The following is a 26,798-nucleotide window of genomic DNA, read 5'->3' on the forward strand; positions in this document are numbered from 1 at the left end:
GTTTTCTTGGTCTCATTTGATAGAATGGAAAACATATTACAAAATTAGAGATGATTTTGATTGGTTTTTCTATGAAAAGGACCTTGGAATGGAGTTCAAAGTAGGGGAAATGTTTGATTTTTGCCAATGTTTAAGAGTAAACAAATGACGACATTGTCCAATAAATGTCCAACTAAACCATACCAGGGATGGGGATAGAACCCGCGATCAGAGAGTCTTGAAACTCTAGACCATCATGTTAGCCACTGGGCCACTGGGCTAGCTGGCCCAGTGGCTAACGCAACGGTCTAGAGTTTTGAGACTCTCTGATCGAGGGTTCTATCCCCGTCCGTGGTATAGTGTGTTTGCAATCATGTCATTACGATTTCGTGAGTAATGTCCAACTAGCCATTCTAATATGCAGTCATGAATGGGTTGACATTATTTATACAATTATTACAATATTGCAGTAGTCTGCATAACAGTAAATCTTCCATTTTTTGTTTGAATAAAAATTCAAAATAGAAAGCAAGAGCAATATTAGAGGGGCGAAACATAACTGATGAACAAAGAAAATGTTATTTTAGAGCCAGGAATGTCTGCTTTGTTCATTCTGGACCCTTCTTTGAAATTGGCATGTTTTTGAATTTGCATGAAACTGGCCAAATTGCCAATTTCTGATCACTTTATTGGGTAGTTGAAATCGGTAAATGGGCAATTTCTTGTACTCAATCAATAGAACAAATGGAGTTCTAAAGAAGTGGATATGAGTTTGGTTGGCTGGAATAATGGCATTAGCCAAAAATAGGGCTCAACGTGGGTGAAATAGCCATTTCGTAAATATCGCTGAGGTCGTTAACTTCGTGAGAGCGTAATTCCATAAGTTTTCCATCAAATTTCATACTTTCGGTGTCATTACCATTGGGAAAATATTCTCTATCATTTCATAAGAAATTTTTTTTTTTTTTTCAAATATTTTGCGACACCAGGAGACACCTCAGGATTGGGGGCTGCGACAGTCAAAGGGTTAATATTAAACAACTTAATCTCTCCGGGATGCAAAAGACACTGCCCATTCTAAGTATGGGCACCCCTACAAGGCTTACAAATTGAAAAAAATAATGAAAACAATAAATTTCTGAATATCTATGTATTTAATAATCTGATGAAGACAATAAAAAAAAATTATGGAAATAAATTTCTGAATATTGTCCATTTATATTAAACATACCAACACTCTTATATGGATGTGAAGCTTGGGTGGTAAATGCAGCAGCGAGGAGACGGTTGGAGGCAGTGGAGATGTCCTGTCTAAGGGCAATGTGTGGTGTAAATATTATGCAGAAAATTCGGAGTGTGGAAATTAGGAAAAGGTGTGGAGTTAATAAAAGTATTAGTCAGAGGGCAGAAGAGGGGTTGTTGAGGTGGTTTGGTCATTTAGAGAGAATGGATCAAAGTAGAATGACAAAGAAAGCATATAAATCTATAGGGGAAGGAAGGCGGGGTAGGGGTCGTCCTCGAAAGGGTTGGAGGGAGGGTGTAAAGGAGGTTTTGTGGGCGAGGGGTTTGGACTTCCAGCAAGCGTGTGTGAGCGTGTTAGATAGGAGTGAATGGAAACGAATGGTAGTTGGGACCTGACGATCTGTTGGAGTGTGAGCAGGGTAATATTTAGTGAAGGGATTCAGGGAAACCGGTTATTTTCATATAGTCGGACTTGAGTCCTGGAAATGGGAAGTACAATGCCTGCACTTTAAAGGAGGGGTTCGGGATTTTGGCAGTTTGGAGGGATATGTTGTGTATCTTTATATGTATATGCTTCTAAACTGTTGTATTCTGAGCACCTCTGCAAATACAGTCATAATGTGTGAGTGTGGTGAAAGTGTTGAATGATGATGAAAATATTTTGTTTTTTGGGGATTTTCTTTCTTTTTTGGGTCACCCTGTCTCGGTGGGAGACGGCCGACTTGTTGAAAAAAAAAGAAAAAAGAAAAAAAAAATTGAAACAAATATCCAACTCTCACATAATACTGCTTATTTAAAGCCTTAAAAACATATTGAAAATTAAAAAATTTATATATTTGTAATAACTGAAAAATGAATACTACCTAAAATTATAGTTCAAAATTTGAATAACAACCTCTCTCCATTATTAGACGAAACTGACTGATATCTGTATTATTGTACCTGATCTTACAGTTGTGTGTTGAGCCTGCTTCTACCACTTTCAAGATCATTCCACTTTCCAATCACCCTGAGACTGAAGAAATACTTCCTGCCATCCCTGTAGCTCATCTATGTAACTCCCAGCTGTCTCTGAGTTCTCATTTCTCACCCCTTAAATAGTCTGTTCCTGTCTACCCTATCTTTATTTATTTACTACAAGTACATGCACAAGCCTAGCTGACATCAATGACATACTACATAGAAAGCCGCTTATTATGCTAAGCATTTCGGGCAAATTAGGTCAATTTTGTCCCAAGATGCAACCCACACCAGTCAACTAACAACCAGGTACCCATTTCACTGAAGGGTGAACATGGAGAGCAGTCTTATGGAAACATGTTCCTAATGTTTTCCAGCCGTACCAGAGGAGATTCAATCTCCGGACCTCAGTGTGTGAGCTGAGTGAGCTAGTGATCGAGTATTTTGTATGCTATTATCACATCTCCCTTGGTTCTTCTATTCCCCAATGTTGTAGATTCAATTCCATCAGCCTCTCCTCATAACTCATACCTCTTAACTCAGGAACACGCCTTGTTGCATGCTTCTGCATTTTCTCCAGTTTCTTAATATGCTTCCTCTGGTGAGGGTTCCATATTAGTGTGAGTGTATGTGAGTAACTAACAATGGTGAAGAAGAATGTTAATTTAACTATTACAGTAATATTTTAACCCGTAAACGGTCCAAACGTATATGTTTTTTTCAACATTTGAAAGCATGTAAAAAAAGTAGATATTTTTTTTTTTTGGTACATTTGAAAACGTGTAAAAAACTTTGATCTACTTTTTTATATATATATATATTTGAAAATATGTAAAAAAATGTAGATCTACTTTTGGAGCACTACGCATGTGAACGTAGATCTGCTTGGACCGTTTATGGGTTAAAAGTATTGGCCACTTTTTCACCAATAATCCAACAGCTAACCACCTCATGCTACCTTTAAAATACCCTGCAAATAAGTACAAATTGGTTAACTCTTGGTTAACTCCTTGGCTGTAATCTAAAATTTTATTCCCACATCCAGCATATATCCAAGAAGCTTTCCAAATCAGCAGGCATCCTTTCCAAGATACAATACTATGTACCCCAAACGACACTCCTTACCCTATACCACTCTTCAATATATCTCTACCTCACCTATGGTATTTGTGCCTGGGGATCAACCACAGCCAACCATCTTAAACTTTTAATTACCCAACAAAAAGCTGCTGTGCAGATGATTACCAGCTCCTGTGCCAGACAGCACTCCCACCACTTTAAAAAAGCCTGAACCTACTAAATATACGAGACATACACTCATATTATTGTGCCTACTACATATACAGAACATTAAACTCCAATCTAAACCCCCCACTTAAACTTCTCCTTGATAGCTACAACAGAACACACAATCACAACAAAGCACAAGGCACTCTTCAACTTCCTTTGTGTCAGTCTCACACTATGCAAAAATGCAATGCACATAAAGAGCCTGAAGATCTGGAATTCACTACCTGAACCAGTAAAGGATCCCCTGACTACAAATAAATTTAAGACTATGCTTAAAAATCATCTCGTCTCTCAATACTAACCAAACCAACCAAAACAACTTTTGATCAGTTTGAAGCAACTCTCAAATATTATATTATATGACCTCTAGTCTATTAAACACCTGCCAATCCACGAAATATTACCATTTGAACTTTAATTGTAATTCTGTTTTTATGTGCAACTTCAAGATTATTATTCTTATACACCTCCACCATGACTACCTCACATTAGTATTAAGATTAAATTTATTAAAAAGCTAACCACTCTTATCTTGTCTAAATGTAAGCAATTATGTACTAGGATTAGTCTGCCTGAAATGCCCCGGCATGATAGTGGCTTTCTTTGTACTTAAACCAAAACTGAAATTACACACTGTAACCTTTACAAAGAAATAAAATCTTAATTTTTTAGTCTTTTGCCCTTTCACTGACGTGACACCTGCTCGCAAACTTGCTCCCTGTGTCAAAGAATACCCCCCCCCCCAAAAAAAAAAAAAAATTATCTTATGAAATGATAAGAGAATCCTTTTTCCAAAGGTGATGAAACCAAAAGTATGAAATCTGATGGAAAACTTATAGAATTATGCTCTCGCAGTTAGTGGTCTCAGCGGTATTTACGCATCAGCGATTTCCTTCACTTTATGCCCTATTTTTGGCCAATTCCATTGATTCAGTCAACCAAACTCATAGCTATTTTGCTAGTATTCGTTCTATTCTGTCAACTAAATACAAGAACCCACCCATTTACCTATTTCAACTACCCATTAAACTAATCAGAAGAGATGCCAATTTCAAAAGTGTCCAGAATAAACAATGCAGACATTCCTGGCACTTAAATAACATTTTCTTTGTTCTTAGTCATGTCTCCAGGCCACTCTTATATTACGTTTGCTTTCCATTCTGAATTTCTATTCACACAAAAATAGAAGATTCACTGTTATGCAGACTACTGCATTATTTTAATACAACCTCTCCTCACTTAACAACGGAGTTCCATTCCTAAGACCATGTTGGTAAACATATTTGCGTTAAGTGAGAAGCATACTATAATGGTAGTGGATTTGTGTCAATCATCTCTGATATTGTTTTAATGTCATCTTTGTACCATTTATAACATTTCCGGTATATTTTTAAATGTTTATACAGTATTTTTTTTTATTAACACATCAGCTGATTCCCACCAAGGCAGGGTGGCCCGAAGAAGAAAAACTTTCATCATCATTCACTCCATCACTGTCCTGCCATCACACTACAGTTATAAAACTGCAACATTAACACCCCTCCTTCAGAGTGTAGACACTGTACTTCCCATCTCCAGGACTCAAGTCCGGCCTGCCGGTTTCCCTGAATCCCTTCATAAATGTTACTTTGCTCACAGCACATCAAGTATTAAAAACCATTTGTCTCCATTCACTCCTATCAAATATGCTCATGCATGCTTGCTGGAAGTCCAAGCCCCCTCGCACTCAAAACCTCCTTTACCCCCTCCCTCCAACCCTTCCTAGGCCGACCACTACCCCGCCTTCCCTCCACTACAGATTTATACACTCTCGAAGTCATTCTGTTTTGTTCCATTCTCTCTACATGTCTGAAGCACCTCAACAACCCCTCCTCAGCCGTCTGGATAATAGTTTTGGTAATCTCATCCTTTTCCTAATTTCCGAACTACGAATTCTCCGCATTATATTCACACCACACATTGCCCTCAGACATAATATCTCCAGTGCCTCCAGCCTTCTCCTCATTGCAACATTCATCACCCATTCTTCACACCCATACAAGAGTGTTGGTACAAATATACTCTTATACATTCCCCTTTTTCCTTCCAAGGAGAAAGTTCTTTGTCTCCATAGACTCCTAAGTGCACCACTCACCCTTTTCCCCTCATCAATTCTGTGATTCACCTCATCCTTCATGGACCCATCTGGTGACACGTCCACTCCTAAATATCTGAATACATTCACCTCCTCCATACTCTCTCCCTCCAATCTCATATTCAGTCTTTTGTCACCTAATCTTTTTATCCTCATAACCTTACTCTTTCCTATATTCACTTTTAATTTTCTTCTTTTGCATACCCTACCAAATTCATCCACCAACCTCTGCAACTTCTCTTCAGAATCTCCCAAACGCACAGTGTCATCAGCAAAGAGCAACTGTAACAACTTCCACTTTGTGTTTGATTCTTTATCTTTTAACTCCACACCTCTTGCCAAGACCCTAGCATTCATTTCTCTTACAACCCCATCTATAAATATATTGAACAACCACGGTGACATCACACATCCTTGTCTAAGGCCTACTTTTACTGGGAAATAATCTCCCTCTCTCCTACATACTCTAACCTAAGCCTCACTATCCTCGTAAAAACTCTTCACTGCTTTCAGTAACCTACCTCCTATACCATACACCTGCAGCTTCTGCCACATCGCCCCCCTATCCACCCTGTGATATGCCTTTTCTAAATCCATAAATGCCACAAAATCCTCCTTACCTTTATCTAAATACTGTTCACCAATATGTTTTGCTGTAAACACTTGGTCTACACACCCCCTACCTTTCCTAGCCTCCTTGTTCATCTATCCTACTCTCTGTCTTACTCTTAATTCTTTCAATAATAACTCTACCATACACTTTACCAGGTATACTGAACCAGTGCTGTAATTACAGCACTGTTTTTTCTCACAGACACACAGCTGTCGAGTTTTTTCAGAAGTTCAACCTTATCTTTTATGGACAATGGACTGTCTGTGCTTTACACAATTACAAGCACTTCCTTTATTCACTAGAACCATGGTTGGGGTTAAAGTGAGCAGGTTATAACAATAATGCAGAAAAAACAAATTGGAATGGCTTCCCAGTTTGCAAGTGACACCAACAGTGTTTATGCAGCAAGTAGTAGCAAGTTGGTGAGATGCCCAAGACATTTGAAATTACGCTAGCCGAAATTAGTGCCTGATTAGTGATGAACTGGATTAGTGATGGCCGACCTGTACCATAAAAATGGCTGATATCCACTGATACCAACACCTATGTACTTTGGCACATCCCTATTGGAAACATAAGAGATCAAAAAGGTTATATTAAATTTCTATGTCTTATGGTACTCACCAAGAGAAGGGCTGTTGCAGCTTTTTTAACATCGTCTTGACCAAAAGAGGCCTTGTTGTCACTCAGTACCTTCAGAGCACTAAGAACAGCTGTGAAGATGTTCATCTGGACTGCTTCTTGGCGCTGACTTTTGGCTGCTCGTATCATATCCCCAAACAAGTTTAACATCTAGGGTAGGAAAAAACAGAATGACAAATGAAAACCAATGGAAGAGGATGATCAATAAAATAAATGATAATGAATAAAAAATATCTTGAAGTACATCAAAATAGACCAAAATAGCAGTGTGGTGCATGAACAAAAAAAAATCTATAGATAAAATAGGAATATATAGATAAAATGACTCCCTCAGTTACAAAAAATGATTTACACCTGTATATAGAAACACTTAAAGCACTCGCTGGCTCATACGTGAGGAGGACACGACAAAAAACATGTTCATGTTAACATCAAGAACATAAAACCACAAAAGTAACGAGAAAAATATAGATTTGCAAGGATAAACATACTGCATTTCTTCATAAATAATGCTGCAGGAATGAGATTCAAGTGGAGGTACAATAGACCACCACATTTTGTGTCTCTGGGTAATGCATTTCTGTCTGTTTACGATTTATTTTTTGTATCTATTTCCACCTTCAGCCTGAAGTTTGCCACCTTTCACAGCAGCTCTGTTTCTGTCTTGCACTCCGACATGGCCATCCTTCACTGTGGCACCAGGGGGGCCCAGTTTTCCTTTCCACATGCTTAAAGACCTATTATTTGCTGCTGTGTGCTAATGCAACAGGTGACTAAATGCAGACCCATACTTGTTTACTGCTCAAAAAAAAAAAACCATACCTTAAAATAGAAAAACAACCACTTTGTCTGTTATCTGCTAGTCAAACCAGTCAGCATGGATGACTGAGGAATTATTTGTTGATCAGTTCAAGCATCATTTTATTCGAGAAGTCATGTTTTATCTGTGATGCAAAAACCTTGCATTCAAGCTTCTGACTCCTGATGCATGTTTAATTCCTTGTTATGTGTGCTTGTGTTCCCTGCTGTTTCCCCAAGCATCTAAGTGTTTCCCCACATGGAGTTTGTAGATGACAAATGCTAGTTTCTTTGGGCATTTTTCTCAGTAATTAAATTCCTGATTGTGCTGGATGGAATTTGGGTGCACAATGACCTATTACACTTGCTGTTACACCATGATGCAAAGACAGGAAGGGCTGAGAGCCTTCCCTTCATAGTACTGATGCATAGACTAAATGTATGGAGTAAAGCTGGCATACAAAGGCTCACTATCCGCTAAATTTCAATGAAAAATTACCTCTTTAAAATTAAAATATTCTCACCTTGAGTCTATGCTTGTTTGCCACCAGGGGAAACATCTGTCCAAAGAGGACAACTGAAGCATCAATGACAGTAACCCCTAGAGGCAGAGGTCCAGCAATGGTTTCTCCTTCGGGCAGTGGGCGGTAAAGGAATGTTGGATCGTGCTCAAGAGCTCCTGAACCACTTGCACTGTTTGGCTGTAGCTATTTTTGAAAAAAATAAACTATGGCAGAACTTAAAGAGTATATAATGTAGCAATAAAAATTACAATTATGCCTACTTCTTAAAGAGTAATCATACAGTACTTAAAATATACTTATGAATACTTAAGACTTGACTCACAACATACTATAATTCTCTACAGAAACATTTTGTGTCACATTTATCTTTAGCTTTCTTTGTTTATAATATAAACACAATGTTATCAACATAGGTCATAAGCATGTTCTATCATTTGTTAACTGATTACTGCCATAACCAGGTATGAACATTTACTTGTTATCCTAGACATTCAATGGAGAGCACAAATGTAGTTCAAGATCACTCACTCTTTCAAGCAGAAAGTGCAAAACTTAAGGGGAAAAAAAAAATTCCCATTCACATACAAATGATGCTGATGATGAACCTTCTATCTCAAATATAGATTTTCTAGGGCCAAAGAGTGACCATTATTATTTGGTAGCAAAGGTACAGCAGTAGAGAAAAAAAATTCAAATACAGTGGACCCCCGGTTTACGATCAGCTCCCAATACGACCAATTATGTAAGTGTATTTATGTAAGTGCGTTTGTATGTGTATGTTTGGGGGTCTGAAATGGACTAATCTAATTCACAATATTCCTTATGGGAACAAATTCGGTCAGTACTGGCACCCAAACATACCTGTGGAATGAAATAATATCGTAAACCGGGGGTCCAATGTACAGGAGGGGCACCCCCTGTTAACGATATTTTTTCATTCCAGAAGTATGTTCAGGTGTCAGTACTGACCGAATTTGTTCCCATAAGGAATATTGTGAATTAGATTAGTCCATTTCAGACCCCCAAACATACACGTACAAATGCACTTACATAAATACACTTACATACAGTGGACCCCCGCATAGCGACTTTAATCCGTGCAAAAGGGCTCTTTGTTATGCGAAATGGTTGGTATGCGAATGAATTTTCCCCATAAGAAATAATGGAAATCAAATTAATCCGTGCAAGACACCCAAAAGTATGAAAAAAAAAAAAATTACCACATGAAATGTTAATTTTAATACACACAAACTGAAAAAGGCATGCACAATTACATGACACTTACTTTTATTGAAGATCTGGTGATGATTGATGGGATGGGAGGAGGGGAGAGAGAGTGTTAGTGTTTAGAAGGGGAATCCCCTTCCATTAAGACTTGAGGTGTCGAGTCCTTTTCTGGGGTTACTTCCCTTCTTCTTTTAATGCCACTAGGACCAGCTTCAGAGTCACTGGACTTCTTTCGCACAACATATCTGTCCATAGTGGCCTGTACCTCTCGTTCCTTTATGACTTCCCTAAAGTGTTTCACAACATTGTCAGTGTACAGGTTGCCAACACGGCTTGCAATAGCTGTGTGAAGGTGATTTTCATCCATGAAGGTTTGCACTTCAAGCCACTTTGCACAGATTTCCTTAATCTTTGTAGTAGGCAACTTCTTCAATTTCTCTCTCCCCTCCTCTGAACCAGTTTCCTCAGGTCTGGCCTCTTGCTGTTGAAGTTGATCTATCAGCTCATCAGTGGTTAGTTCTTCATTGTCCTCCTCCACCAACTCTTCCACATCATCCCCACTAACCTCCAACCCCAAGGACTTTCCCAATGCCACAATGGATTCTTCAACTGGCATAATCCTCTCAGGGTTACCCTCAAACCCTTCAAAATCCCTTTTGTCTACACATTCTGGCCACAGTTTCTTCCAAGCAGAGTTCAAGGTCTTCTTAGTCACTCCCTCCCAAGCCTTACCTATAAGGTTTACACAATTGAGGATATTAAAGTGCTCTCTCCAAAACTCTCTTAGAGTCAGTTGAGTTTCTGAGGTCACTACAAAGCACCTTTCAAACAGAGCTTTTGTGTACAGTTTTTTGAAGTTTGCAATAACCTGCTGGTCCATGGGCTGCAGGAGAGGAGTGGTATTAGGAGGCAAAAACTTCACCTTAATGAATTTCATGTCCCCATAAAGTCGCTCTGCCACGTCTGTAGGATGACCAGGGGCACTGTCTAACACCAGGAGGCACTTAAGTTCTAATTTCTTTTCAGTTAGGTAATCTTTCACATTGGGGGCAAATGCATGGTGTAACCAGTCATAGAAAAAGTCCCTAGTGACCCATGCCTTACTGTTTGCCCTCCACAGCACACACAAATTCTCCTTGAGGACATTCTTTTGCCTGAACGGTCTGGGAGTTTCAGAGTGATACACTAATATAGGCTTCACTTTGCAATTACCAGTAGCATTGGAACACATCAACAAAGTAAGCCTGTCTTTCATACGCTTATGTCCTGGGAGTGCCTTTTCCTCCTCAGTAATGTAGGTCCTGCTTGGCATTTTCTTCCAAAACAGGCCTGTTTCATCACAATTAAACACTTGTTCAGGTTTCAGTCCTTCACTGTCTATGTATTCCTTGAATTCCTGCACATATTTTTCAGCTGCTTTGTGGTCCGAACTGGCAGCCTCACCATGCCTTATCACACTATGTATGCCACTACGCTTCTTAAATCTCTCAAACCAACCTTTGCTGGCCTTAAATTCACTCACATCATCACTAGTTGCAGGCATTTTTTTAATTAAATCCTCATGCAACTTCCTAGCCTTTTCGCTTATGATCGCTTGAGAAACGCTATCTCCTGCTAGCTGTTTTTCATTTATCCACACCAATAAGAGTCTCTCAACATCTTCCATCACTTGCGATCTCTGTTTCGAAAACACAGTTAAACCTTTGGCAAGAACAGCTTCCTTGATTGCCTTTCTGTTGCCCACAATAGTAGCGATGGTTGATTTGGGTTTCTTGTACAACCTGGCCAGGTCGGCAACATGCACTCCACTTTCATACTTATCAATGATCTCTTTCTTCATCTCTATTGTAATTCTCACCCTTATTGCTGTAGGGTTGGCACTAGAAGCTTTCTTGGGGCCCATGGTCACTTATTTGGCTGATAAAATCACCAAAAACACTGTAATAATACGAAATGTTCCGACTGTATGCTTGGATGTTACCGCGGAGGCAGGCTGGTAAACAATGCCACCAGCGGCACATGTGAGGCTGGCTAAGGGCGCACATTGGACGCGTCTCAGACGAAGAGCGGTAAGCGGGTTTTTGAGCGGTATGCGAGGCAAAATTTTTGCGATAAAAGCGAGCGGTATGCGGATTGTACGTTATGTGATGGCGACGGTATGCGGGGGTCCACTGTAATTGGTCGCATTGGGAGGTGATCGTTAAGCTGGGGTCCACTGTATTTGGCACCTTTTCAGTGTTCCATGCTTTCATTGGCTTTCACTCAAGCCATTGTTCATTATGTTCAGTGTTTTTACCATTTTTGTGCCATTTTCACACAACAGTTGAGTAAGGGAAGGGTGACCGGTACTATATTTTAAAGATAAGTATTGTACTTTTTTCTGTTTTTATTAACACATCAGCAATTTCCCACCAAGGTAGGGTGGCCTGAAAAAGAAAAACTTTCACTATCATGCACTCCATCAATGTCTATTGTATGCACTGAGTATTTATTTTATGTTATCTTTTCTATGCATAGCTGTATAAACACATTATCAGGCATTTTAGATGCATTTGATAATGAAAAAGCCACTCTTTTCCACCTGCCAGTGACTTTCGCTTACTGCATGGGGTCAGGAACCTAAGAGCCAGTACAAATGGGGCCCTCCTGTACCTTAGGACATTTAACCCTTAAACTGTCCAAACGTAGATCTACGTTCGCCTGCATGGCGCTCCGAATATTTTCTGAGTGGTATAAGCAAAAAAAAAAATTAGGACCAGTACTTACCGAGATATAAGACCATGAAGTTGGCAACATCCAGTCCTGCCCCTTGCAGAAGTGCTGCTGATTTGCCTTTTCTCATTTTTATTTTAATTTAAATAATTTTTATGTTCTGATAATTACAATTTATAATAGTTCTTGTGATTTCATAGCCAATCTTTGTTCTGACACTAATATTATGTACTGAAATAGTACTCAAATTGTAACAATCACACTGACAGGTGAACATTTTCACCTGCCCTGGTCATTTACTATTGTCTAGAAATATATACAAAGTATTTATAGGTCCCAGCAATGTTTTAGACATGCTGGAGTATGAACCTCCTTGAAGCATGGTGTTATGACAAGGGTCAGAATGTGCCCTGCTGGAGGGGGGAACCTTGCCTTTATGTTTTTACTCTTGCACACAAACATGTCTTTGTATGTCTGCCTGTCAGTCTATCTGTTTGCCTATCTGTCTGCCTATCTGTCTGCCTGTCTGTCTATCTATACATCTATCTGTACATCTATCTGTCTGTTTATCTCTCCACCTAGTTCTGCTTATCTGTCTGTCCAGTTCAGCTTATCTGTCTTTCTGTCTTGTGTGTGTGCCTGGAGTGTAATATGAGCACCTTGAATAATTGTGTTATGACAGTGTCAGATAACAGTGACATTTGATGAACGTGCACTGCTGGAGGGGGACCTTGCCTTTATATGTTTTTACTCTTGCACACAAACATGTCTATGTATGTCTGTGTCAGTCTGTCTATCTGTATCTGTACATCTGTCTATCTGTACATCTATCTATCTGTACATCTATCTGTACAACTATCTGTCTATATGTACATCTATCTGTCTGTCTGCCTAGCTCTGCTTATCTGCCTGTCTAGTTCTGCTCATCTGTCTTTCTGTCTGCCTGTGTGTATCATCTTTCCATCTGCTTGTCTTGGTCTCAGGGAGCGGCTAGTAAACCTGTTGGTTTGTGGTGTATGGGCCACTCTCTGATTGCTGAGCAAGTGACACTGCTATTATTTGTGTCATGTTTATTTATGTCTTATATCTTATATTATATGTAGAGGAGAGAGAGAGAGATTCTGGGAAATGTTGAGTGAATGCGTGGGGAGTTTTGAATCAAGTGTGAGAGTAATGGTGGTTGGGGATTTCAATGCTAAAGTGGGTAAAAATGTTATGGAGGGAGTAGTAGGTAAATTTGGGGTGCCAGGGGTAAATGTAAATGGGGAGCCTTTAATTGAGCTATGTGTAGAAAGAAATTTGGTAATAAGTAATACATATTTTATGAAAAAGAGGATAAATAAATATACAAGGTATGATGTAGCACGTAATGAAAGTAGTTTGTTAGATTATGTATTGGTGGATAAAAGGTTGATGGGTAGGCTCCAGGATGTACACGTTTATAGAGGGGCAACTGATATATCGGATCATTATTTAGTTGTAGCTACAGTTAGAGTAAGAGGTAGATGGGAAAAGAGGAAGGTGGCAACAACAAATAAGAGGGAGGTGAAAGTGTATAAACTAAGGGAGGAGGAAGTTCGGGCGAGATATAAGCGACTAGTATTGGCAGAAAGGTGGGCTAGTGCAAAGATGAGTAGTGGGGGGGTTGAAGAGGGTTGGAATAGTTTTAAAAATGCAGTATTAGAATGTGGGGCAGAAGTTTGCGGTTATAGGAGGGTGGGGGCAGGAGGAAACAGGAGTGATTGGTGGAATGATGAAGTAAAGGGTGTGATAAAACAGAAAAAGGTAGCTTACGAGAGGTTTTTACAAAGCAGAAGTGTTATAAGAAGAGCAGAGTATATGGAGAGTAAAAGAAAGGTGAAGAGAGTGGTGAGAGAGTGCAAAAGGAGAGCAGATGAAAGAGTGGGAGAGGCACTGTCAAGAAATTTTAATGAAAATAAGAAAAAATTTTGGAGTGAGTTAAACAAGTTAAGAAAGCCTAGGGAAAGTATGGATTTGTCAGTTAAAAACAGAGTAGGGGAGTTAGTAGATGGGGAGAGGGAGGTATTAGGTAGATGGCGAGAATATTTTGAGGAACTTTTAAATGTTGAGGAAGAAAGGGAGGCGGTAATTTCATGCACTGGCCAGGGAGGTATACCATCTTTTAGGAGTGAAGAAGAGCAGAATGTAAGTGTGGTGGAGGTACGTGAGGCATTACGTAGAATGAAAGGGGGTAAAGCAGCTGGAACTAATGGGATCATGACAGAAATGTTAAAAGCAGGGGGGGATATAGTGTTGGAGTGGTTGGTACTTTTGTTTAATAAATGTATGAAAGAGGGGAAGGTACCTAGGGATTGGCGGAGAGCATGTATAGTCCCTTTATATAAAGGGAAAGGGGACAAAAGAGATTGTAAAAATTATAGAGGAATAAGTTTACTGAGTATACCAGGAAAAGTATACGGTAGGGCTATAATTGAAAGAATTAGAGGTAAGACAGAATGTAGAATTGCGGATGAGCAAGGAGGCTTCAGAGTGGGTAGGGGATGTGTAGATCAAGTGTTTACATTGAAGCATATATGTGAACAGTATTTAGATAAAGGTAGGGAAGTTTTTATTGCATTTATGGATTTAGAAAAGGCATATGATAGAGTGGATACAGGAGCAATGTGGCAGATGTTGCAAGTATATGGAATAGGTGGTAAGTTACTAAATGCTGTAAAGAGCTTTTATGAGGATAGTGAGGCTCAGGTTAGGGTATGTAGAAGAGAGGGAGAATACTTCCTGGTAAAAGTAGGTCTTAGACAGGGATGTGTAATGTCACCATGGTTGTTTAATATATTAATAGATGGGGTTGTAAAAGAAGTAAATGCTAGGGTGTTCGGGTGAGGGGTGGGATTAAATTATGGGGAATCAAATTCAAAGTGGGAATTGACACAGTTACTTTTTGCTGATGATACTGTGCTTATGGGAGATTCTAAAGAAAAATTGCAAAGGTTAGTGGATGAGTTTGAGAATGTGTGTAAAGGTAGAAAGTTGAAAGTGAACATAGAAAAGAGTAAGGTGATGAGGGTATCAAATGATTTAGATAAAGAAAAATTGGATATCAAATTGGGGAGGAGGAGTATGGAAGAAGTGAATGTTTTCAGATACTTGGGAGTTGACGTGTCGGCGGATGGATTTATGAAGGATGAGGTTAATCATAGAATTGATGAGGGAAAAAAGGTGAGTGGTGCGTTGAGGTATATGTGGAGTCAAAAAACGTTATCTATGGAGGCAAAGAAGGGAATGTATGAAAGTATAGTAGTACCAACACTCTTATATGGATGTGAAGCTTGGGTGGTAAATGCAGCAGCGAGGAGATGGTTGGAGGCAGTGGAGATGTCCTGTCTAAGGGCAATGTGTGGTGTAAATATTATGCAGAAAATTCGGAGTGTGGAAATTAGGAGAAGGTGTGGAGTTAATAAAAGCATTAGTCAGAGCGCAGAAGAGGGGTTGTTGAGGTGGTTTGGTCATTTAGAGAGACTGGATCAAAGTAGAATGACATGGAAAGCATATAAATCTATAGGGGAAGGAAAGAGGGGTAGGGGTCGTCCTCGAAAGGGTTGGAAAGAGGGGGTAAAGGAGGTTTTGTGGGCGAGGGGCTTGGACTTCCAGCAAGCGTGCATGAGCGTGTTAGATAGGAGTGAATGGAGACGAATGATACTTGGGACCTGACGATCTGTTGGAGTGTGAGCAGGGTAATATTTAGTGAAGGGATACAGGGAAACCGGTTATTTTCATATAGTCGGACTTGAGTCCTGGAAATGGGAAGTACAATGCCTGCACTTTAAAGGAGGGGTTTGGGATATTGGCAGTTTGGAGGGATATGTTGTGTATCTTTATACGTATATGCTTCTAAGCTGTTGTATTCTGAGCACCTCTGCAAAAGCAGTGATAATGTGTGAGTGTGGTGAAAGTGTTGAATGATGATGAAAGTATTTTCTTTTTGGGGATTTTCTTTCTTTTTTTTTTGGGTCACCCTGCCTCGGTGGGAGACGACCGACTTGTTGAAAAAAAAAATAAATCTACACATACTGTATAGCACTTGGCCTGGAATTTTTGGGTTATCCTAGGTAATTTACATTATGTATAATAACTGTATTTATGAGTACATGTGAGAGAGATACAAATAGACAGTGACAGACAGACAAAGATATAGACAGGTAGACAGATATATAGACAGATACAGACAGACAGCCAAAGCCAGCCAGCCGAATACATAAGAACATAAGAAAGAAGGAACACTACAGCAGGCCTACTGGCCCATGCAAAGCAGGTCCATGTCACCCCCCAGCTTAGACCAATGACCCACCTAGTCAGGTCACATCCACTGAAAGGAGGAGCACGACATCTGACCTAGTAGCACAAGCTAGTCAGGTCCAACTCTCACCCATCCTCACACACTCATGCATTTATCTAACCTATTTTTACTTTCCTCTAAAAATATGAGTGTTAGTATGACATTACATCAGTGAATCCTTGGTGTTTGCCACAATATTTGCTCTAGCTGGCACTCAGTTGAACTGGTGCTCCCACAAGGTACTAAGTGGTCCCAGATTTTTTTCATAGTGCACACACTGAGTGCACAGACCCATTCTTTCATGTCTAGGCAACTCAGGCCTATTGCACTAAATTTGAAGGAATGAAAAATAAAACGATCTACGTTTGGAGCCTGCAGCACGTGAACATATATCTGTGTGTGGACAGTTCAAGGGTTAATTGGAAATTTTTCAGCTCTGGGACCTTAGTCACTCCAAATGGATAAAAAGGTAAGTAAATATAAGCTCAGGTGTGTCAAATGTGTGTAAAATGGAAGCCTGTACAGCCTCTCCTCACTTTAAAGATGGAATTCTGTTCCTAAGACCACGACAGTCAATGAATTTGTGGCTAAGTGAAGAGCATACTATAATGGCAGTGGGTTTGTGTCAACCATCTTTGATATTGTTTAATGTCACTTTTGCATCATATATAACATTTCTGGTATATTTTTAAATGCTTATATAGCAGTGTACTGTATACTGTAATAAACAGAATAGAGGAAATCAGCTCTAATATACATTATTTAGGTATGCATACTGGTCAGAGCCCCCGTTGTAAGTTCGAGTCGTCAGTAACTGAGTACTTTGCTAAGTGAGGAGAGGCTGTATTATGAAAAAGATGATGGAATCTTGCCACATTTCATCCATGTTGTGCCTGCAGCAGTAGATCAAGGACATTTGGGTCAACCAGTTATCCACTGCTTACTTCAGGAATTTAAGTAATGCATGCCCAAATGGATTCACGTGGTTATCAAGGCTAAGAGGGGGATGCCAAAATATTTAGGTGGTTTTGTGCACGAGAGGCATAGATTTCCAGGAAATGTGCAAGGGGTGGGTTAGGTAGAAGCAAGTGGAGGCAAATGGTTATTATGACATGATGTGCTGTTGGAGTGTGACCAAAGTAACATTTACGAAGGGATTCAGGGAAACCGGTTAGCTGGACTCGAATCCTGGAGGTGAGAAGTACAGTGCCTGCGCTCTGGAGGGGTGGAGATATATTGCAGTTTTTGAACTGTAGTGCAGACACGTGTCTAGCAAGACAGTGATGGAATAAGTGATGATGAAAGTGTTTCTTCTTTTTTAGGTCACCCTGCCTTGGTGGGAAATAGCCAGTGTGTTAAAAAAAAAAAGTACCGAGTATGACATTTTTGTTCCATAATACGTATTTATATAAATAACAAAAAAAGGCACAATACCGTGACTGGAACGATACACAAATAACCCGCACATAAAAGAGAGAAGCTTATGACGACGTTTCGGTCCGACTTGGACCATTTACAAAGTCACACTAACCAGAAGAGGAGCAGGACAGCTATATATAGGCAGGAAGAGGTGGTGGTAGTAGTAGTAGTACAAGAATGGTATATAATACCGACAAGATGAAATTAAGACACATGCGCAACACCTGGGCATCCCTATCATAGACGTTTCGCCATCCAGCCAGCCACTGGATGGCGAAACGTCCACAACAAAGACACCCAGACGCTGCACATGTGTCTTAGCAGCAGCAGCAGCAGCAGCAGCAGCAGCAGCAGCAGCAGCAGCAGCAGCAGCAGCAGCAGCAGCAGCAGCAGCAGCAGCAGCAGCAGCAGCAGCAGCAGCAGCAGCAGCAGCAGCAGCAGCAGCAGCAGCAGCAGCAGCAGCAGCAGCAGCAGCAGCAGCAGCAGCAGCAGCAGCAGCAGCAGCAGCAGCAGCAGCAGCAGCAGCAGCAGCAGCAGCAGCAGCAGCAGCAGCAGCAGCAGCAGCAGCAGCAGCAGCAGCAGCAGCAGCAGCAGCAGCAGCAGCAGCAGCAGCAGCAGCAGCAGCAGCAGCAGCAGCAGCAGCAGCAGCAGCAGCAGCAGCAGCAGCAGCAGCAGCAGCAGCAGCAGCAGCAGCAGCAGCAGCAGCAGCAGCAGCAGCAGCAGCAGCAGCAGCAGCAGCAGCAGCAGCAGCAGCAGCAGCAGCAGCAGCAGCAGCAGCAGCAGCAGCAGCAGCAGCAGCAGCAGCAGCAGCAGCAGCAGCAGCAGCAGCAGCAGCAGCAGCAGCAGCAGCAGCAGCAGCAGCAGCAGCAGCAGCAGCAGCAGCAGCAGCAGCAGCAGCAGCAGCAGCAGCAGCAGCAGCAGCAGCAGCAGCAGCAGCAGCAGCAGCAGCAGCAGCAGCAGCAGCAGCAGCAGCAGCAGCAGCAGCAGCAGCAGCAGCAGCAGCAGCAGCAGCAGCAGCAGCAGTAGTGGGGAATAAGGAGGACGAGCCAGTCAAATACAAAGGAAGGGGAGCACTGCAAGAGAGCTAGGTGCACACAGAGGGAGAGCAAGCGCACAGAGGTGCGTGAAAGAGGAAGTGGTGAAGTAAATGAAGAAGGAACAGAAACACGAGACAGAAGAGAGAAAGACAACCCAGAGGAGAAAAAGGAAAGAGGAAAGGGGAAGAGGGAGAAGAAGAAAAAGAAAAAGAAAAAATGAGGATTCAGGTTAAGTCATGGGTGTTCTGAAGTTTGGAGCATTTTACAATGTAGTGGGAGGGGAAGGCATCTACAGAGACAAAGCCAGGGCTAAGATTCATACAAGGAAAGTGTCACTATGGGCTCTCCTCTCTTTCCTGTCCTTGCTAATCTTTACATGGAATACTTCGAGACTGTTCTTCTTCCTACCCTCGATGTGCAACCTTCACTCTGGCTCCGCTATGTGGATGACATCTTTGCTCTGTGGCCTCATGACTCCAGTCTCTTCCAACCTTTTCTTGAAGCTCTTAATAATCTTGCCCCTTTCATTAAGTTTAAAGCTGAATGGGAATCTAATTCCTTGCTTCCTTTCCTTGATGTCCATGTCCACCGCTCAGATACAGGTTTTTCCTTTTCCGTTTACCGAAAACCTATGCACAGTGGCATGTACATTCACTACTTTTCCTATCATGCTTCCCCTGTCAAGAAAAGTGTTCTTATCTCCCTCTTTCTCCGTACCCTCCGCATCTGTGATCCTCAGTTCCTTCCAGCAGGAATTTCCGCTCTTCATAATACGTTTTCCCGTCTTGGCTACCCTTCCCATTTCACAGACTCTGCCCTCTCACGTGCTAAACATAATTTCTTCTCTCCCAAACTCTCTACTCCTGGGAACTCTTCTATCCTCTGCCTTCCCTATATTTCCGGTCTTTCTAATCTCAACAATTCTCTCAGTCCCTTAGACATCAAGCTTACCTTCCGCCAGACTAACACTCTTCGCACTAATCTCGTTCATACCTCTCCTCCCTCTACAGATGTTCCTGGTGTCTACTCTATTTCTTGCTCCTCCTGTCCTCTTCAATACTTCGGAGAAACTGGTCCATCTCTTTCTGACAGACTTAGGGAGCACAAAAATAGTGTTAGGCTTGCCGACACTAACAATGCTCTTTTCTTTCACGTCAGAGATCATAGCCATCCTATTGACTGGTCTTCTGCTAAAACTGTCTTCCCTACTTCCAACTCGAACAGTTGCCGTCTAGTTGAATCCTCTCTAATACACAACTTTCCTTGTATGAATCTTAGCCCTGGCTTCGTCTCTGTAGATGCCTTCCTCTCCCACTACATTGTAAAATGCTCCAAACTTCAGAACACCCGTGACTTAACCTGACTCCTCATTTTTTCTTTTTCTTTTTTTTCTTCTCCCTCTTCCCCTTTCCTCTTTCTCCTCTGGGTTGTCTTTCTCTCTTCTGTCTCGTGTTTCTGTTCCTTCTTCATTTATTTCACCACTTCTCCTTTCATGCACCTCTGTGCATTTGCTCTCCCTCTGTGGGCACCTAGCTCTCTTGCAGTACTCCCCTTTCTTTGTATTTGAATGGCTCGTCCTCTCTATTCCCCACTTCTACCACTACCACTACCTCTTCTACTACTACTACTACTACTACTACTACTACTACTACTACTACTGATGAAATTAAGACACATGTGCGGCGTCTGGGTGTCTTTGTTGTGGATGTTTCGCCATCCAGTGGCTGGCTGGATGGCGAAACGTCTACGATAGGGATGCCCAGGTGTTGCGCATGTGTCTTAATTTCATCTTGTCGGTATTATATACCATTCTTGTACTACTACTACTACCACCACCTCTTCCTGCCTATATATAGCTGTCCTGCTCCTCTTCTAGTTAGTGTGACTTTGTAAATGGTCCAAGTCGGACCGAAACGTCGTCGTAAGCTTCTCTCTTTTATGTGCGGGTTATTTGTGTAACGTATTTATATGGTTGCTTTTTAATGATTTTTGTAATAATAAAGGAGAGGTCCAGTTTATTTTTGCAGGTACTGTAGTTGGGAAGGCTCCCAAGTGGAACTGAAATTTAGTGGTTCACTTGATGGTTGTATCTGGTGATGGGTAAAGTTAAGCCCATCAAGAATCACGCATGCTAGAGTGCTGGAAAATTACAGTGAGTTACATTATTATTATAATAAAAAGGAAGTGCCAAACCTACCAGGGTCATACAGCACAGTGAATTACAATATTGGTTTCTCAGCTACAGAAGCTTATATTTTCTTACCCCTTTGTATATTTGGAGTGACCAAGTTCCCAGAGCCAAACCATTTCCAACATGTCCTATACTGTCCACATTTTACATTTTGCATAACTATGGACCTTGCAGTGTAAGAGATAAACATTGTAAATCTACCTTTGTAACAAAAATACATCTTAAAGGAAAATACATCATAATAATTACTTTTTCTCCTTTCTACCTAGTAAGTCATCACCCACCAAGGTAGGGTGGTATATAAAAAATAAACACATTCACTCAATTGGTATTATGCCAGAAGTGTGCTGACATAACTATTCAGATGACCCTCCAAACTGCCCATCCCCACCTTTGCGACTCAAATTTGGCTAACTAGCTTTCCTAAATCCCTTTGAATTCATCAGCCATTTTCCACCAAGAAAGGATGATCTAAAGTAGAAAACTAAATTACATATCGTAGTTTCTCTAGCTGCATTTCTAATGTTGGTGTGTCAAGCCCTACTTTCAAACTGCAAGCACTGGAACTGTAAACCTTGAAAATTAATGTCTGACTGGCTGTTTTTTTCAGAATCTCTTGATATCTAATTTCACTTTCAATTTTTAGCTTTAATTTTTTTTAAATTCTTCTACCATTATTTACACAAGGCTAAAACTACTCTTCCCAAAAATAGCGCCAAGAGAAAAAAAAAGCAGCCGTAATAACTGGTACTGCAAATTAGATATGTTACCATTTAGGATCACATCTCTGACAAATATATAACAATGACTTCTTTTGCAAACTCCATTTATAAACGCCTTAAATCACCATGGTAACATTATACATAATTATTTGTTAGTTTTGCTTCTAACCATTCACCTTTCTTGTACACCAAAACCTGTACTCAACTGTGGTTGCAGGGGTCGAGTCATAGCTCCTGGCACCACCTTTTCACTGGTCACTACTAGGTCTACTCTCTCCCTGCTCCATGAACTTTGTCACACCTCTTCTTAAAGCTATGTATGGATCCTGCCTCCACTACATCACTCTACAGATTGTTCCAATTTCTGACAGCTCTATGGTTGAAGAAATACTTCCTAACATCCCTGTGACTCATCTGAGTTTTCAACTTCCAGTTGTGACCCCTTGTTGTGTCATATCTCTGAAACATTCTGTCCCTATCCACCCTGTCAATTCCTCTCAGTTTTTTATATGTTGTTATCATGACCCCCCTATCCCTCTTGTCTTCCAGTGTTGTCAGGTTGAGTTTCCTTAACCTCTCCTCAAAGGACAAACCCCTTAGTTCCGGGACTAGTCTTATCACAAACCTTTGCAATCTCTTAATTTCTTTATGTGCTTGACCAGGTGTGGGTTCCACATTGATGCTGCACACTCCAATATGGGCCTGAGGTACATAGTGTACAGTGTCGCGAATGACTCCTTACTTAGCTTAGATGTCGAAATGCTATTTTCAGGTTTGTGCCTCACATCTGTCAAAAGCTCTTCCTAGCAACCAAATGACAATTACTGAAAGATGTAGTGTTTTTTCTGTCTTGCCAGAAGTGTACTGACATTACAGTTCAGATGGCACTCCAAACCTTAACATCCCACCCCTCCTTCAGAGTGCGTGTACTGTATAGTTTCCATTTCCATGACTTGAGTCTGGCTAACAGGTTTCCCCAAGTCCCTTCACAAATGTTACCTTGCTCACACTCCACAGCTATATCAAATCATAAAAACCACTTGCCACCCCTCACTCCTATCTAACATGCTCACACAAGCCTGCTGGATGTTCAAGCCCCTAGCACCCAAAACCTCTTTTACCCCCTCCCTCCAACCTTTCATAGGATGACCCCTACCTCTCCTTCCCTCCACCCCAGATATAATTATACACCCTTCTAGTCATCCTATTTTTCTCTAAATGTCCAAACCATCTCAACCTCCCCCCTTAGCTCTCTGAATAATACTTTAAGTAACTCTAAACCTTCTCCTAATCTCCAAACTCCAAATTCTCTCCAAAATATTCACATCACACATCTACTGCCTCCCAGCCTCCTCCTCACTGCAACATTCAAAACCCATGCTTCACACCCATACAACAATGTTGGTACTACTACACTCTTTTGCAGTCATGGATAAAGTTCATCTCCACAGATGCCTCAATGTACCACTCACCTTTCTCCTTTCGCCAATTCCACAGCTCACCACTTCTCTCATAGAATCCTTCTTTTATATTCCCTCCCAAATTCATTAAACATATTCCAGAGTACAAAGCTTGTAATTTTAAATTACCTGATCTTCAATAGTCTTATGATGTGTGTGGTGTAACCAGGTGCCAAGTATAACAGAGTCATCAGCATGACACATTGTGCGAAGGAGGGATGTGGTGGTGTTAGCACCACTCTCTGCTAGGGTGAACTCGCTCACCAACAGCTTCAAGATGCTTGTGTAGTGACCTGATGTTTTAATTATACTGGTTAGTTGTAGGATATGATTACAATATCAAATGTCAAAATGAAATGAATCACTTGTAGCACTAGCAATAAAGAGGCTTTTAATAATCATAAGAACACTTGGGAGCTACAGCAGAATTATTCAATGTTCATCCACAGCTGTATGCACTCTTACCTGAAGACTTCCAGTTCTCAAAAAAAAAATTAAATTGTGCTATATCTGCATTAGTTTACTTGAGCTGAAACGTGCTATCTTATTATTACATACTACTAAAAACATAAATAAAAGAATACCGTAACAGTGAATTGACAATTTGCTGACTGCAAGTGCGTTCATATCTACAGTATCTAGTAATGTTCATCGAATTTTTTATAATACACCTACCATCCGACTTACGACCTGCTCGACTTACGACCACTCGACTTACAACCGTGTTTTTTTTTTTGCCAAATTTCTGGGAAATAAATAACTATTTGTGTTGTACACAGAGTTTATCCTAAACCTTACAGTATAAAATACAGTACTAACAGTATAAAAAGTAAACATAAAATACCAAAATAAAACAATAAAATAAAGTCATTACAAAAATGTGATGTTGATATTCAGTAGTAAAGTTCAACTTACGCCCATTTCGACTTACAACCGGTTTCTCAGAACTGAACTCGGTCGAAAGTCGGATGGTAGGTGTACTAATTTTTTTAACACACTGGCCATCTCCCACAAAGGCAGGGTGCATATAATATAGAAATATATGTACAGTGGAACCTCGGCTTACGAATGCCTCACCGTGCAAATTTTTCAGGATACAAACAGTCCTTCAGTTGATTTTTTGTTTCTGGATACGAACAAAATTTCACGATGCCAACTTCCCCCTCAAGGGAGGTTCCTTAAATAAATAAATAAAATATTTATTTCTTTGCAAAGGTTACAATGTGTGTTTACATATCATAATATGATTGTAGCAAAGAAAGCCACTATCATGCCGAGGCATTTTGGGCAGACTTAACCTAATACTAATAGACTACTAAGTCTAGACAGGTGAAAAGTGTACTAGTAGTGGTTACCAATGTTTTGCTGATGGTGGCAGGAATTAATGGCAACCTTTTGAAGTTTCTCCTTACTATTATTATTATTATTATTATTACAGTGGACCCCCGCATAACGATTACCTCCGAATGTGACCAATTATGTAAGTGTATTTATGTAAGTGCGTTTGTACGTGTATGTTTGGGGGTCTGAAATGGACTAATCTACTTCACAATATTTCTTATGGGAACAAATTCGGTCAGTACTGGCACCTGAACATACTTCTGGAGTGAAAAAATATCGTTAACCGGGGGTCCACTGTATTATTATATTGTACAAGTCTCCCTCAACATTCACGTTTTCAACTTTCACGGGCTTCACACATTTGCGAATTACCAACAGCCAAATTCCCAGCTGCCAAATCATATTTAAGTTTCCTGCCACCTGCGAGTCCCTACTACCCTCCCTCCGACCCCCCCAACTGGCAGCCAGCCCTCCCACCAGTGTGGTGAATGTTTTGTTTGTTCATTATTTGCTATTAAACTACAGTATAAATAATGTAAACCCATTCATGATTGCATATTGGAATGACTATTCGGACAGGTATTGGACGGTGACATCATGTGTTGACTCTTGAACACAGCAAAGAATCAAACATTTCTGCTACTGCTAATAATAACAATAGTAGTAGTAATAATAATAATAATAATAATAATAATAATTATTATATTAATAAATACGATAGAATTGAAGAAGGAAATTGTACAAAAATACGAAGGAGTGGTTGACACATCGTCAGTGTGGCTTTGTTTATGCTGGAGTGAGCATTAGTCTCCTTGCTCTTCCAAACATTGCACAATAATTCATTGTGTTTTGTGCTTGTAGATTGAGTGCGACTGGAGTGGTAGAGGCAGTGGTTGGGGAAGCGGTTGAGGCATTGGATGAGGCAGTGGGTGAGGCAGTGGGTGAGGCAGTGGGTGAGGTAGTGGGTGAAGCAATGGGTGAGGCAGCGGGTGAGGCAGTGGGTGAGGCAGTGGGTGAGGCAGTGGGTGAGGCAGTGGGTGAGGCAGCAGTTGAGGCAGTGGGTGAGGCAGTGGTATTTAACAACATACATGTTATTAATAATAATAATAATAATACATGTTATTAGTAATATGTATTATTATTATTTATAACATGTTATTAAATACCACTGCCTCAACTGCTGCCTCTACCATTGCCTCAACCGCTGCCTCTACCAGTGCCTCAACCGCTGCCTCACCCACTACCTCAACCACTGCCTCACCCACTGCCTCAACCACTGCCTCAGCCACTGCCTCAGCCACTGCCTCACCCACTGCCTCACCCACTGCCTCAACCACTGCCTCACCCACTGCCTCACCCACTGCCTCAACCACTGCCTCTACCATTGCCTCAACCACTGCCTCACCCACTGCCTCTACCATTGCCTCAACTGCTGACTCAACCACTGCCTCACCCACTGCCTCTACCATTGCCTCAACCACTGCCTCACTCACTGCCTCAACTGCTGCCTCACCCAATGCCTCAACCCCTTCCTCAACCACTGCCTCTACCACTCCAGTCGCACTCAATTTACAAGCACCAAACACAATGAATTATTGTGAAATGTTTGGAAAAGCAAGGAGACTAATGCTCACTCCAGCATAAACAAAGCCACACTGACGATGTGTCAACCACTCCTTCGTATTTTTGTACAATTTCCTTCTTCAATTCTATTGTATTTATTATAATTACAGTGGACCTCCGGTTAACGATATTTTTTCACTCCAGAAGTATGTTCAGGTGCCAGTACTGACTGAATTTGTTCCCATAAGGAATATTGTGAAGTAGATTAGTCCATTTCAGACCCCCAAACATACACGTACAAACGCACTTACATAAATACACTTACATAATTGGTCGCATTCGGAGGTGATCGTTATGCGGGGGTCCACTGTATTATTATTATTATTATTACTACTACTATTGCTATTATTAGCAGTAGCAGAAATGTTTGATTCTTGCTGTGTTCAAGAGTCAACACATGATGTCACCGTCCAATACCTGTCCAAATAGCCATTCCAATATGCAATCATGAATGGGTTTACATTATTTATACTGTAGTTTAATTGCAAATAATGAACAAACAAAACACTCACTACACTGGTGGGAGGGCTGGCTGCCAGTTGGGGGGGTCGGAGGGAGGGTAGTAG

General features: G+C 40.9%; 1 protein-coding gene across 2 annotated transcripts in view; it reads right to left on the reverse strand.

Annotated features, from left to right (window-relative positions):
• The window catches only part of LOC128688991 (HEAT repeat-containing protein 5B), a 255,910-nt gene that overhangs the window by 140,682 nt on the left and 88,430 nt on the right, over positions 1 to 26,798 (reverse strand). For both annotated transcript variants that reach the window (XM_070087247.1, XM_070087248.1), the window contains exons 14-16: positions 23,398 to 23,561; positions 8,183 to 8,365; positions 6,843 to 7,010 (exon numbers count right to left, since the gene is read on the reverse strand). In XM_070087247.1, the coding sequence (XP_069943348.1) occupies positions 6,843 to 7,010; positions 8,183 to 8,365; positions 23,398 to 23,561 (515 nt within the window). The remainder of the gene's footprint in view (positions 1 to 6,842; positions 7,011 to 8,182; positions 8,366 to 23,397; positions 23,562 to 26,798) is intronic.

Source organism: Cherax quadricarinatus, chromosome 21 (assembly GCF_038502225.1).
Source record: "Cherax quadricarinatus isolate ZL_2023a chromosome 21, ASM3850222v1, whole genome shotgun sequence".
In the NCBI taxonomy this organism is placed as follows: domain Eukaryota; kingdom Metazoa; phylum Arthropoda; class Malacostraca; order Decapoda; family Parastacidae; genus Cherax; species Cherax quadricarinatus.